This window comes from Dipodomys merriami, unplaced genomic scaffold, assembly GCF_024711535.1.
Source record: "Dipodomys merriami isolate MVZ:Mamm:240054 unplaced genomic scaffold, mDipMer1.0.p SCAF_70, whole genome shotgun sequence".
Classification (NCBI taxonomy): domain Eukaryota; kingdom Metazoa; phylum Chordata; class Mammalia; order Rodentia; family Heteromyidae; genus Dipodomys; species Dipodomys merriami.
In genome coordinates, this window is record NW_027206291.1 from 6,995,246 (window position 1) to 7,009,800 (window position 14,555).

Sequence of the window (14,555 nt, forward strand, 5' to 3'; positions counted from 1 at the left end):
TAAAACCTACTTATAGGCTAATTTCCTAAACTAAAAATGCAAGTTATCATTTTATAAATAACTGCTAGACTCAAAACAGCATCAGATGGAAAAGGGAAGCGGGTAGCTCTCAGCTGGACATCTGAAGGTGATGTGGAGCTGTGGATGCACAGTGGGGGACTGCAGTGTTGACACAGACCCTGCGATGGACAGCTCACCCTGCAATGGTCATCCACCAGCCTGAGGGACAGCACACCCAACAATGGCCATCCACCTGCCTCCTGACAGGCAGCAGCTACCTACCTTCCTATGTGGGCTGGCGAGAGCTTCGAGTAAGACCTGCTCTAGTGACCAGCCCAAGTATACTAACACATCTGATAAAATGGCCTCCCAAGTGGAAACCAACTTCGCAGCATAAGTCTTGTCACACACAATGCATGGCTCTGTGCCCTGCCCAGGTGGCCACTCTGGGCAGTCTTGTGGAGCATCATTATTCCAACACACAAGCAAAGACAAACTCAGGACTGAGAACAGAGCCTGTTCTCTGTGAGGCTGAATCCTACTTTCCAAACAGAACAGATCAGCAAGAGGAGACGCTCAGACCAAGACAAGAAGGAGCTCCTCATACCACAGTGCTGCCAGGATTCCCACGACTCACCTCACCACAGGGTCGTGCTGCTCATTGTAAACATTGATGCGTCCCACAAACCTGGCAACAGAGAAGCCCGGTTAATGACTCGCGGGGAAGGGGCCCCTCAGGGGTGCACTCTTGTCAGGCAGGCCCCATTGAGAACAGATGCCTGTGGAAAGGTCATTCCCCTCCTCAGCAAACCTGCCAGGGCTTAGATGCTCCTCAACCATTTCTTGACAAACTGCCTGGACAGGGAGCAGCCTTCCTCCCCTAAGTTTAACCTGCAGGCCGCTGGGGTATGTGTGGACACTGCCTGGAATTTGTAGTGGAGCTGCCTGTCCACAGAGACTGGCGGCCCACGTCTGCAGGCCGTGCTCTCCAAGGTGGGGTGAACTTACTTGTAGAGGTCGGGCTGTGGCTGCTCGCACTCAATGGTGGCATGCAGCCTGTCGACATCCTCCTCCGTGTGGAAGCCCTTGGTGTCCGGCACCGCATAGTGGGTCTGCAGGCAGATGACAACACCAGCTCACAGCCTGCATCGCTCCACCCAGGCTGCTGGGGCACCGTCTGACCCCAGGGGCCACATGAGGACCACCAGGCCGCGGCCACCTCCCACTGCACCCCAGAGGACAGGTTTTGAAGGATTCCTAGGCTAGCCCTTTGTTAGATCAGGATGGAGAGTTAGAGATTCCGCAGCACTTTGGGAAGTTCTCTTATCTTCACAACAGGCCTTGACAATCAGCTCTGTCCCCCTTACACAGATGTGAGAAGTCAGACAGGGTGAAAAGCCCACTCAAGTCTCAAGAGTAGCGCAGGACTCCCCAGAGTTAAGACATCCAGGGACTCCTCTGTCCTGCTCTGTCTTCAAGGCTATGGTTCAACTGTAGTCCTCAGAATGCACCAATGGCACAGGTAGGATGCTAAGTACAAACACACTAGCAGCTAGCATACAACAACCATTCTAACACATTCAGCTCCCAAATGGGACAATAGCCCCCTGCTTCATCTCCAGCAGTGTGCTAACAGAGCGTTAGACACCTTTAAGCCTTCCACTGGACCAGCAATGGTTTCCCTGGGACCAGTCCAAACAGCAGTCCTTGGAAAACAGAGCGCCAGTGGCTCCCATAGTCTTGAAGGCTGGATCAGGCCTCTTCTCAGGCTCAGAATAAATCCTCCCTTCATCTAGGGCCCCCCCCTCCACGTCCAGTGGAAGTCCTGCAATGTGCAAGTGCTTATGGCAGAAGGTTCACTCCCTTGGGATACGCTATAGAGAAAATGTGAAAATAAACACTAAAAATCCCAAGGACTTTCTACAATGATATGAACTACTGCATGAGAGACTGGCACATCTGCTGGTGTTCTGTGAAGACAGTGTCCCCATCTGTAGAAGAAGCTGCCTCACTGACAGGGACTATATAAGCACTGTTTTGGACCTGCAGATTCGTGAGCTATTCTCACTTTCCTCAGCTTGGGAACATCCAGACCTTTTAAGCAAAGAGAAGACATCCTGGAAGATAAACAGCGCTACGTTTTTTTCTATGATTGTCAATTAAAACTTCTGTAGCGTATATAGAATTCTGCCCATGTAGAATTCTATACCAAGTGTGACAAACTAATTACAGCTTTAGAAAATCCTTTTAAGAACATTTTTAGCAAAAAGATACTTACTGTAGAACACTCAGGCAAAAATCTATAACTGTGTGACTTTCCACCCAATCCTATGCTAGGAAAGATACCAATTTTGACTAGTAAAGTAGAAACCTTTAAAGATCCATCTGTCCATTTTGCTACTAAATGACCTGGGCTAACATGGCAACCATTTCTTTTTTTTTGGGGGGGGTCTTGTAGTGGGGCCTGAACTCTGGGCCTGGGCGCTGTCCCTCAGCTCTTCAGCTCAAGGCTAGCACTCTACCACTTGAGTCACAGTGCCACTCCCGGCTTTTTTTCTTTTTTGCTTATGTGGTGCTGAGGAATCGAACCCAGGGCCTCTGGCATGCAAGGCAAGCACTCTACCACTGAGCCACCTTCCCAGCCCCAAACCACCAGAGCTAGCAGTAGTTACAGATGCTGAGTGGAAAAATGGGAGGAAAGCTGGCAGGTGCAAGTCCAGGCCCCCGCAGACACCAACAGCATCTGCACATAGCGGCCAGGTCCCCACCAGCAGCTTGGCTAGCTGCTGAAACTCTGACTGCACCCAACACAGGCACGTTACTTTATGACTGGACTCTCCGTCGAGGCTGGCGGTGGTGACGTGGCAGGTCCCGTCGGCTCGGTTGCTGGAAAGGAAGATCAAGTCACAGGGGAAGGTCTCATCCTCCTTGACCATGACGATGTCCCCGACCTGAAAGACAGAGGGGAGCGGAGCCCCATCATGGGATGGGGAGAAAGGGCCACGAGTCCCCTTCACAGGCTGGGCTGGAGCCCCCTCGCAGGATGGCCCCCTGTGCTGGAGTTCTTTCCTCTGTGGTGTTCAGTTCTCACTTGATACCACACCATTGGCTCAGAAGCCCCACGGCACACCAGGGAGACTGGGTACAACGAAATCCTGTTAGATGGACCACTCACTCTAGCATGGCCATTGCTAATCTGGACCAAATATGAGGAACTCCAATGTCTGATGAAGGGTGGAGAGGGAAGTGTCACTCAGGAGGATGTTGACAGCAGGTGTGAGAGTTCTCAGCACCTTGTGAGCAGACCACTCCCTCCCCCTCCCCCCTGCCTCCCAAGGGGAGGAGCAGCCACAGCAGAGAATCACACAGACTTCAAAAGGAAGTCATTCCCTAGGCTTTACATCCCCAGGGAGGGGATCTTCTTGACAGCTGAGGGTGGGGACAAGGGCCCCTCCAAGAGTCGTCCAATGCCAGGGAAACAGGTGTGATTTGGAAGGCAAGCAATCACTGAACCCCAGTGATCAGGGGGAGCAATGGCTGTGAGGCCTCCTTGGACAGCCTTGCTGCTGCTCCTGGGGCTCCTAGCTCTTGTCTACCTGCAAATGAGGCTCACCACAACATGCACACATTCCAAAATAGACCTCTGGAGAACCTTCCATCAAATCCCACCCAGGATTCAGAGCAGATGAGCTACTATGAAATGCAAATGGAAAGGCACAGGCCATAACCAGCTGAGATGATCCTGGAGGAGCGGTGGGCAGTGGGGTGGGACAGCACAGACACTGTCTGCATGGTGAGCACAGTGAGCATTGTGAGCACCATGAGACACCTCAGGGAAGGGCCTGGTCCTCAGGACTGGTGCAGACTGCACGTTCACAAATGATGCTGGAGCTAACAGGACCCTTGACCAAACTCCCACATCAGAGCCTCACTCAACTGGGACCAGAAACATTAACATGTAAAATATGAAACCACAGGTGTTTAGAAGAACAAGACAAGGTCAAACACCTGGGTGTTTCACACCTGGAAAACAGAGCCTTATGGGGAAGCTGAGAAGTCAGACTTCTTCAAGTTAAAGCTTCTGCTCTGCAAAGCACTATATGTCACATGATGGAACACACACTCAAAAAGGTGACAGAACCTCCACTGCCTACTAGCAGGCAGGAGAACAAAGGGACAGCCACAGCATGAGGAGTCCAGGGTGGTTGGGCACCGGGAAGGCTAGCCACGGTCCTCACACCCTTGAAGTGAGCGGGTGTCTAGGGCAAAAGCAGAGCCTCCAGGTTGGTTGGGGCCGCACGGTGGCTCTTCATGCTGTGGGAACCCTAAGTGGCAGCCACAGCAGGAGCGCCAGGACATTCCTCCTGAGCCAAAGCACAGCCTCCCAAAGAGTGGGGCAGCCAAGCCCCAGCCTCCAATCCAAAGACACAAAGTCTGTCTTCACACAACACCCTCTGGTTACAGCAAAAGCAGAAACACCTCACGCCCCTTGAGCAGCAAGTGACTCCCAGCTTGGCTGTGTGGACACCAAGGGCGGAACTCACTGGGGCAGAGGGGAAAGGGGAGGCCACACAGGCCAGACGAGAGGCTGGGGTGGAGGAAGGGGGAAGGCCCCCTTGGAATGGCAGTCCTGCAATGTTGACAGTGTGACCAGAAATGACCAAATCCAAGAGAGAGAACAGACTGGAGCAGGCTCCCCGGGGCCTAGTCCTGCCCACCATGACCACCCATGATACCATAACCATCCAAAACAAAACGTCAAGAAGGGCTAATTTCCGAGTACCCTCTCGTACCTTCAAAGGCAAAGGCAGCTGGCTTACTTGTTCAGCTACAAACCCCAGACCCCAAACATTCCCTTCTCTGCATCCTGCTTTATAAAGAAGGATGTATATCTAGAAGCACAGGTGTCTGCCAGGAAATGCCGTCATTACACGGACTGCACCAAGCCTCGACTCTGAGTTTGTTGATGTAGACGTGTTGTCTGGTTCCAGCCCAGTGGTCATCTAACTCCATGACACTGGGAAAACACCCCAAGCTGGCCCACCAAAGGGAAAGCGCCCTTAGCAGCACAAACATGATGCTACTTAGAAACAAGAGTAATGCACCAACACACACTAACACACAGCCCTGTGCTGCCCTGGGGGTGTTTGTGATCGCGTCATCCCACCATACACAGAGCAAATGTGTGGTGGTGGGGTAGGGAGCTGTGGCTGGCCCAAGACACACCCTGAGGATGACCAGCTGTCCAGCTGTCATGCTAGGCTAAGAGGAGACGTCTTTCCCTGGGACTGCCATGCTCTCTGATTTGATCCCAATCACTCCATCAGGCAAGCAGCCAGGACACAGGACAGAGCTGTAGGACAAGAGTGTGGGGTGAGGCCTGCACAGGGCAAGGTGTATATGGAGGAAGAGGTGGCTGGAGATAAAGCTGGGGAATGGAATCTGAGTTCACAGTCTGGTCAGGACTGAAGTAATGGGTTTACTTACACTGGGACAAGCTTTGGAACTCTTATTCTCTGCGCGCATGCAACACACACACACACACACACACACACACACACACACACACACACACACACACACACACACACACACACACACACACACACACACACACACACACACACACACACACACACACACAGAGTCACTTGTGCACATACAGGCATTTCTGTACACACAGGTACTTCTGAATGGTCAGATAGGCCCAAATGTGACCCACTAAATAATCAAAACACACACAAAACCTTCAGCGATATGTTATATTCATAGGACACTTCCAAGTTCCTTTGAAAGCTGCGGTTAAGCCAGGTGCATGCATGGTGCATTACCCTCAGCTTCCGGCTCTGCTTCCGAACCAGCTTGCCATGCTGGATGAAGTGCACAGGACACTGGTTCATAGCATTATCTGCCTTGTGACGAAGCCAGTCTTCATAACCCTGAAAAGAGACACCCCCAAGTTAGCTGCACAAACATGTACTCCACATGGTCTGCTGGACACACCAAGACATTTCCCCACCATACTTTGACTTGCTTTATGTTCATGAGATTAGAAATATGATCCAAGTGTTTATAACTACACGTTTGTGACATGACCCATGACATCTCCTCAAGATAAATTCCTAAAAAGGAAGTGTCTGAGTCAAAAGTTGGGCAGGACTCTTAGCCCTCGGCTGTGACACAGTGATCTGATTGGTTCCTCGGTCACAGGTGATGGTGTCTGCCCACCACGCTCACCCCTATTTGTGCCGCACACCTCCACAAGCCAACAGAACAGGACTGGGATAGCCATCAGAATAGGCCTGGGAAAGACAGGTATTGTTTTCAAACCTGTATTTCCAGATTACTGTCAGATGAGACACAAAATGAGTTCACAGTAACTGGAATACTCTGCACAATTGTGTTCTAAAAAAAAACAAGTTAGGGTCTGAACTCCCAGTGGGAGAACACAACACACCTCCACACACACACACACCACTCCCCCCTCAGGGAACATGGACCATCCACACCTGTTACAAATCAGAGCAAATCGTGGCAATGTCTCCACACTACCTCTTGACTGAGGGCTATACTCATTCCATGTCTATGCAACAGTATTTCAGGCAAAGCCAAGTGCTGTAGTGCACACCTGTAATGTGGCTACTTGAAAGCTGAGATTACTAGGGTTTGTAGTTTAAGGCCAGCCTGACAGAAAAGAAAAAAGTTTGAGAGAACTGTCTCAACAAAGACCAGGATAGGCATTCGCCTGTCATCTTGGCTACTGGAAGCCTAATATAGGTGTACTGAACCCAGGAAATAAGACCCTCAAAATAGCACTCAAAAATAACCAGCAGAAATTAAGGCTAGAGGTATGGTTCAGCAGTAGTAAAATGCCTGCTTAGCAAGCATGAGGTCCTGAGTTCAAAACCCCAGTACTGCAGAGAGGAAAGGGAGGGGCTCTGCTAAGTAAGGCAGAGTGATGTGCACCTGTTATCCTAAGTCACTCAGGGAGCTGGACCAGGAGGGTCATGGCTCCAGTTACCCCAGGCGGAAAAGTCTGTGACTTCATTCTATGGAGGAAAGCTTATAAGAAGTGAGAACCTAGCCTAAAAGTGACCAGGGAAAGTCAGGGGTGGAAATGTGGCTCAGCAATAAAATACCAGTCCACCAAGCACAAGGCCCTAGAACTGAGTTAGAAGCTGCCATTCTATAAATTGCCCAGATGACTCAAGTGAAAAATGACCTGAAATTCCAATTTCCAGGATAAGTGGTTTGCAGTAGGCAAGCGCCTCCTACCAAGAATGCATGACAATTCCACAAGTGACTTGTCCAGAGGAAGACAAAGCACAACTTAACACGGATGAAGGATCTAAAGATGCTCCTAACACAGAACACTGTTCATTCCAACACAGGACTTCACTCTTTCCTAACATGGGATATCCCACTTTTCTAACACAAACATCGCTTGTTCCTAAGATGAACTACGACCTGATAAACCTACAGAAAGTGGTGCTACGTTATCAGCAGGAGCAGGCTTTGGGAGAGACAGTGCAGGCCTCACAACTCTGCAGTGTCTGACTTGTGGCAGTCTCTGGTTGGCTCAGGAGGCAGAGCTAGTAACTAGCTCTTTGATTTTAATTCAAACAGTAATCCAAAGCAATTGAAAAATAAACCTCTACAATTTAACTTTTCTATGAGCTAGCTGAAACAAACCAGACTGTAGATCTGAATGGAAGGCTTCCTTGACATGTGCCAAGGCTGGCACTGCCTTTCTCTAGTCCATGAACTTCTTACCTGCTTGATGGCGGTGACGGTGATGACAAAGAAGAGAGGGAGCCCACTGGTCACTGGACTTGTGGGGGTGTCGATGATCAACTGCAGTGAGGAGAGAGCAAAACACCCATCAGTGATATTGCCAGCGACCTTGATAGCCCACTGCCAGGTACCACAGCCACCTCTTGCTGCTTGTGCCTAATTCAATCACTCTGCTGACTCCCCATTGTCTTGCTGCAGCCAGGGAAGCCCCTTAAGAGGTGTGCTGAAGAACCAGGTTTAACATGTGGCAAAGACGCAAGTCTGATGTGCTGATACATTTAACTCATGACACGCACCACTCAGATGCCTGTGTGCACACAGTGCTCTTATCTCATGTGTACTTTCACTGAGATAAGCCTCAAAGAATGGACTGGGTGAACTGTAGACAAGAGGCCTTGAGTCCCTGATCTTTTTATTAGCAATCTGTATGGCAATCAGTTGAGAATCAAAGTCACTTAATTAGATTTACATTTGATGAGATGGAAAACTAGGACTGCCTTACCTGTACGAGAAAGATGATGAGAAAATAAAAGTTGGCTATTCTCCTGAATTGTTCAAATAAGTTCTTGGGAATGAAGTTCCAAAATGTGTACTGTGTAAAAGAAAAGCAACAGTAAGTCACTTGCAGCAGATTCTACTTTCGGGTAGTGTTCTTCTAGAGTATAATGAGCAGTGGTGGATTTCAGAGGAAATTTCAGTTTTAGGCACCAATTCTTCATTCAAAATTGATTTCTGACATTTTATCTGTGTTAACTCCCCAAAACTTATTTAAGAAGGTGTATTCCAAAACTACATATGCAAATTACCTGATTTTCAAGGACTCAAGATAAAATAAATACAAAGTAGCTCTTCTCTTAAAAGAAGAATAATCTCTTAACAGATATGATCTGTAATGGATATCTCTTAGTCTTCATATATTTCCGAAATGGAATAGCTTAGACCCCTCTCCAGGAAGCCATCCTAAGTCTCCTCATCCAGGGCACAACCTTCCACTCATTAATTAACTGAAACACCTCCCCAGATGTCTAGAATGCATTCACTCAGTAACAAAGGCACATCAAGAGAAAGAGTAACATTAACATTCCATCTTTTACCCACTGGAATGTTTCAGGTGACAGTCATCTGGGGTCTAGGATTCCTTCTATGTGATCTTAGGCTCTAAAAGAGAAGGGGTGGCGATGTGGGAACTGCCGGCTTACAAGTTTCCGTATGAAGACGTTATAACAATATGCGTGAGATAAAATATCACCTTCTACGTTCTTCTAGATGCAGATCAAATTTATTCACCTGCCAAACTCAAACAAAATACAGAAATGAACCTCCCACAAAGGAACATGTATCTGAGAATGAAATGGATTGTAAGTAGAGGCCAGAGAACAAGGGAAGACTGTTTTTTTTTTTTTTTTTGTCAGTTGTGGGGCTTGAACTCTGGGCCGGGGTGCTGTCCCTGAGCTCTTCAGCTCAACGCTAGCACTCTACCACTTGAGTCACAGCGCCACTTCCAGGCTGGGGTTTTTATCAGTGCAGAGAAATAGATCTACGCAGCTGTAGAAGGACCTGCAAAGGTGCTTTGAGTCTGTGGGAGCGCTGCGGAGCTGCGGCAGATGTAAGGACACTTAGTTTTGAGGTCCTAGTGGTGGCTCAACTGCTTACTGCAAGGTAAACTTGTTTTGTGCCAGAGCCACAATCTGGCTGATGGGCTCTGCAAAACTGCACTTGGGGTAAAGGACACGCTGAGGCAGAGCCAAGCAAGCTCCCACCTGCACGGCCCACAGCACCACAGCAGGGGCGCACAGAACAGCCATGTGAAAAGCAGATTCCCATGCCCTCGCCAGCTGTGTGTTACTGTTCTAGGACCCCTGAACCCCAAATTCTAACACCTATCAAGGAACCAGGACCACTGTGGAATTAAAAGCCACTAAACTGTCCATCGGTTCTGAGCGAGCCCTGAAGGTAAGAGTAAATCATACAGTTACCAGTGCTAACCTGAAATGCTGTAGAAGAAATCATCTAACCTTCTGCAAGTACACAGAAAATGGTCAAGGTAGGCCGAAATAAAACAACACCAGCATTTTACTGGAAAACTGACCATGGCTGAATGGTCATAGTTGAAGTATCTGTCTAGGCAGGTGGGCCACCATGCAATGTCTACACTGACCTGCATTTGGGTAACAAGTCCTTCCTACTGCTACTCTGATATCATCAGAGAACTATTTAATCCTGGAAAAACTCTGGTATCAAAGCCATGGCTATTTCGATGGTAAGGAAGCAAGCGTAAGAAGTCGGGAGACCACAGATATTCTTTCTGCACAGACCTTTCAAGGCACTTGAATCACGAGACAAGTCAAAAGACTCACCTCTAGGTCTACAAGGCCATTTTCTTCCCTAAGCTACAAGTGCTATGCCAGCACTGAGCGGGTGCCTACAGCCACCTGCTCCTTGGTAAGCCAATCTCTGGTTTCATGTTACTGGTCTGGAGTGTGGCCTGTAGAGGCCCCAGCTTTTCTACCCGTGATCTCACAGTCACATGGAATGAGGCCTGGGGGGAACTGGAAGCTGTACTCTGCCAGCAAGATAAGCACCAGGAAGCCTGGGGTATCATCTGTCTGAAGCGGATCCAATCCCACAGGTGTGCACCTGACTGTCTAGAAGATCCAGGAGACTGGATTCTGGCCCACTCAAAAGCCAGGGCATGAGCAGTGCAGAGAAGACGTCCCCAGGGTGCCCACCCTGTGTGGATCAGGCATCTCTCTCACTGTTACAGAGAAGTGGATGTATAGGCAGGAGGCAGGGCGAATGCTGGACTGCTGGTGCATTGTGAGGAGGCACAGGTGGAGCATAAGACCGCATTGGAACTGTGGGCTCAGGACAGTGCAGCTGAGGGCTGCAAATCCCCTCCAGAGGCCTAGAAGCCTCTGTCTCTTTACTTGGAAATAAGTACTTGTGGCTTCATAGTGTTATTCTGGAACTCAAAGTAAATTCTGAATATGAAAGTCATTTATACAAATATCAGTCAGTAAAATATATTTGCGCATTAGTGGAGGCAATGCTCTATTTCCTAATGATTTAAATTCAGCTTTCTTTAAGGCACAGAATGACAGTGCAGAGTAAGCTGGTATTTAGTTCTACAACTTTCTTAGGGCAAAGCAGAGAAATGCTGTGTATTTTGTGCCTGGGATAATTTTTCACGGCAGCAGCAAACCATCCCTCTTAGGGGCTCAGGAGGGGAGGTACTACACATGCAAGGGTTGAGGAGAGGGCGGTGGGGAGATCACAAGGTCTTGCTTTCTTTATTCTGCAAGACATGGATTCCCCCAAAAGGAAACACACCCCAGCCAGTCACTGAGCACCAAGGCTTGCATTTGTGCCTCACGGCAGTGCTCCAAATGAGAAGAGTGGTCCTCACATAACGGGCCTTCCACACCATGGGTCTAGCTGGAGTAAACTCCCAGTCAGGTGTTAGGGCACTTGAAAACTGATTAGTTACAGAAAACTTCCTTTCAACAAAAGACATATATACTCCACATCTGATGTAAAGTTGTACCTCACATATTAAAGAATATTCACATAACTTGAGCTGTTATTTAAGCAAAAACATTCACATCTTGCCCTGATCTCCAGCTCAGCACTAGCTGAGCTCCAGCGCCACCCTCCCCCCCACACCTCCCTACTCCCACCCCACACCCCCGCCCTGAGGTCTGCCAGACCTTCCCGGATCTGATCAGCACACTTGCCCCCTGTGCCTTCTGGGAACACTTCATGCCAGCTCTCCTTTCTGAAGGGTAAGGGGTGCTCAGTGCTCAGGCATGCTGAGAGCCCACTAGAGGCTGAGCTCAGAGCTGTTCAAGGGCTCTGCTGATGCCCAGGCCTGGCCTTGGGGCCACTCATGTTGACTTAGTTCTACTGGTTCCTGGTGTGAAGAGCTCTCTAGGAGAGATGGTTTTCTGCACTTCCTGGACAAACATCCAGCAGGTCTCCTTTACCAGAAGCTTATAGGGCCTTCCAGTTCAGGATCCCCAGGGAGCCAGAAAGACAAGGCCTCTCAGGGTCAGTACAAACCACTCCCTGCAGGAGAATTTGATAAGCCCAGAAAAATGATAGATGGGCCTCAAATGACTGAGAAAGTAGGTGGGGGGTGGGTGGCGTTGGGGGAGAGGAGGCCAAGGTGGGGTGTGCAAAGGACTGGCTAGCAAGGTGCTTATAAGAAGCAAATCCCTCTTCCGTTTCCCACCTTGGTCAGTCAGGAAATGCTGCAGCGTCCCCAAAAGTCTATACAGAACTTTCTATACCAATGAAGGGCTGTCACTGGAGCTGACATGGCTGGGAAGGAAAAGGCTCTGGGGCATGGGCGAGGGCCAGGCATATACCCAGCACAGCCCCGTGTACCCTGTACACATGGAACAGCCCTGTTCCCAGCCTTGGATATGAGCTGATTTTAAGAAATACATCAGGTTTCTGGATGTTTTCTGACCCCTTCCTTATGGGTTACTGAGACACATTCAAGCACAGAAAAAGTGTGAGTTACTTCAAAGTATCTCAGATTATAAACAGGTTGGAGAAGGTATGTGTTTGAATGTAAATTTCCTTTTCAATTTATTTCTTCTTCACTTACTAAGCTTCTGTAATCACAGAGTACACTCCTTTGGTTGGAATTTTGTTTGGGGCATACTTTTCTAGATTACACATTGTGTTTCTACACTAAAGCTATTATCTGGTTGGAGGCCTGGCTCAGGTGGTAGAGCACCAGCCAATGAATCAGATACTTAGTTTGAGTCCTTGTCTTGGACAAAAAAGATGAAAGCTACTGTAAGTTTTTAAACATCTGTTACAATCTAAACAGCCATAAAATGGGATTTGAAATGACGATAACCTTTTCTGACACACAACGGACGCTGGAAGTTCACAGAAAGCATTTAGCAAGTCCACCACAGGTCTATATCCAGGAAACTGTGTGAGCTAAGTGGGACTACACCAGGTGTGAATTAAGAAGACCCCACCTGGGAACCACATGTGACCAAACTGCACCTGCTTCCCAGGTCTACACACAGGAAACCATGGGTGTACAAAGTAGGTCTACACACAGGAAACCAAGGGTGTGCAAAGTAGGTCTACACACAGGAAAGTATGTGTGTACTACATCGTTCTAACATGTGGGTCTACACATAGGAATTATGCAGCCTCCCCCTGGGGACTTCACCTTCACACACACACACACACACACACACACCCCTCTACACCTACACACCTACACACCTACACACCTACACACACACACACACACACACACACACACACACCCCTACACCACATGCACACATCCTCAGATGATTGGGTTGTGTGCCTCGGAGGAGGTGTCATCTAAAAACACCCTTCACCCTCTCACTTGCACCCAGCACTGTCAGATCCATTTCCCAAGCTGGTTTCTACATGTGAAGCACGTCTGCACTTCCACGCCCACTGAGGAAAAGGTGTAGGTGTGACACCATCAGACACCTCCTCAGCATTCGGGGCACTCCAGGAAGAATTCCTCTCTTCTCTATGTTTGGGGGGAGGGCTGGGAGTGCTGGCATCTCTCTCTTCATTTGCTCTCTTGTGGTGGCCGCTCTTACCTCTACCTTATTTTGGCCCAGGGCAGTCAGTACATAGGGCTGGCCAGACAGTTCTGTGGTGTGCTGAAAAGATGCAAGGGTGGTGTGAAGTGAATGGGCCTCAGAAGGTGAGGCCCTGACATTTGGACAGAAAAGGGGAGGTACTGCAGAGTGGACAGAGAAGTGGGGGGCCCCCTGAGTGCACAGAGAAGGGAGGCCCTGCCGAGTGCACAGAGAAGGGAGGCCTACTGAGTGGGCAGAGAAGGGGGGTAACTGTTGAGTGGGCAGAGAAGGGGGGTACTGTTGAGTGGACAGCGAAGGGGGGTACTGCTGAGTGGACAGAGAAGGGGAAACCCTGCTGAGTGGACAGAGAAGGGGGGTACTGCTGAGTGGACAGAGAAGGGGGGTACTGTTGAGTGGACAGAGAAGGGGGGTACTGCTGAGTGGAGAGAGAAGGGGGGTACTGCTGAGTGGAGAGAGAAGGGGGGTACTGTCAAGTGGACAGAGAAGGGGGTACTGCCGAGTGGACAGAGAAGGAGAAACCCTGCTGAGTGGACAGAGAAGGGAGCATACTGTCGAGTGGACAAAGAAGGGGAACTACTGCTGAATGGACAGAGAAGGGAGCCTGCCGAGTGCACAGAAAAGGGGGTTACTGCCGTGCTCTCTGGGGTCCTCATGGAGTGGAGTAGCATTTTAATAGCACCAGGAACGCTGTTTCTGCTCAGAACATGCCTCATCCCGTGGCAAGAAGGACCATGCAAAACGGAGGACAAGTCTACCTTGGAGGAGACAATTCTGTTGTCGGGGTATCTCTGTGGAATGTAGGCCTCAGCTCCTGGAGGGGGTTCCTTGTGTCCCACATAGATGGTCCGACTGTCCACCCAGTTCTCTTCTCCTGCACACTGTGGAGGGAAGAGCAGTCAGCATGAGCCTTGGAGCCCGCAGCGCAAGTCCTCTCCTCGCCCCTACCCCGGTACCTGGCATTAAAACAAAGACCCTGCCTGCGTATGTGGAGAGCCTCGGCTGCTCTTGAGCCCTTCCAAAAGCTTGAGTGCTCACTTGCCAAAATGGTTTCTTGGCCATCCCCCAAGTGGACAGCAGATAACAGGAGTGTCCATCTGTGCCCAGGGAGAGGCCCCGGGTCTTACAAAAGCTGGCTGTTCGACATAGTCG

General features: G+C 49.5%; 1 protein-coding gene across 3 annotated transcripts in view; it reads right to left on the reverse strand.

The window, feature by feature from the left end:
• LOC138817640 (phospholipid-transporting ATPase IH) overlaps nucleotides 1-14,555 on the reverse strand; it is a 99,691-nt gene that overhangs the window by 41,239 nt on the left and 43,897 nt on the right. For all 3 annotated transcript variants that reach the window (XM_070008132.1, XM_070008134.1, XM_070008133.1), the window contains exons 2-8: nucleotides 14,162-14,284; nucleotides 8,297-8,386; nucleotides 7,774-7,854; nucleotides 5,832-5,939; nucleotides 2,823-2,951; nucleotides 1,009-1,112; nucleotides 638-688 (exon numbers count right to left, since the gene is read on the reverse strand). In XM_070008132.1, coding sequence (XP_069864233.1) covers nucleotides 638-688; nucleotides 1,009-1,112; nucleotides 2,823-2,951; nucleotides 5,832-5,939; nucleotides 7,774-7,854; nucleotides 8,297-8,386; nucleotides 14,162-14,284 — 686 coding nt within the window. The remainder of the gene's footprint in view (nucleotides 1-637; nucleotides 689-1,008; nucleotides 1,113-2,822; nucleotides 2,952-5,831; nucleotides 5,940-7,773; nucleotides 7,855-8,296; nucleotides 8,387-14,161; nucleotides 14,285-14,555) is intronic.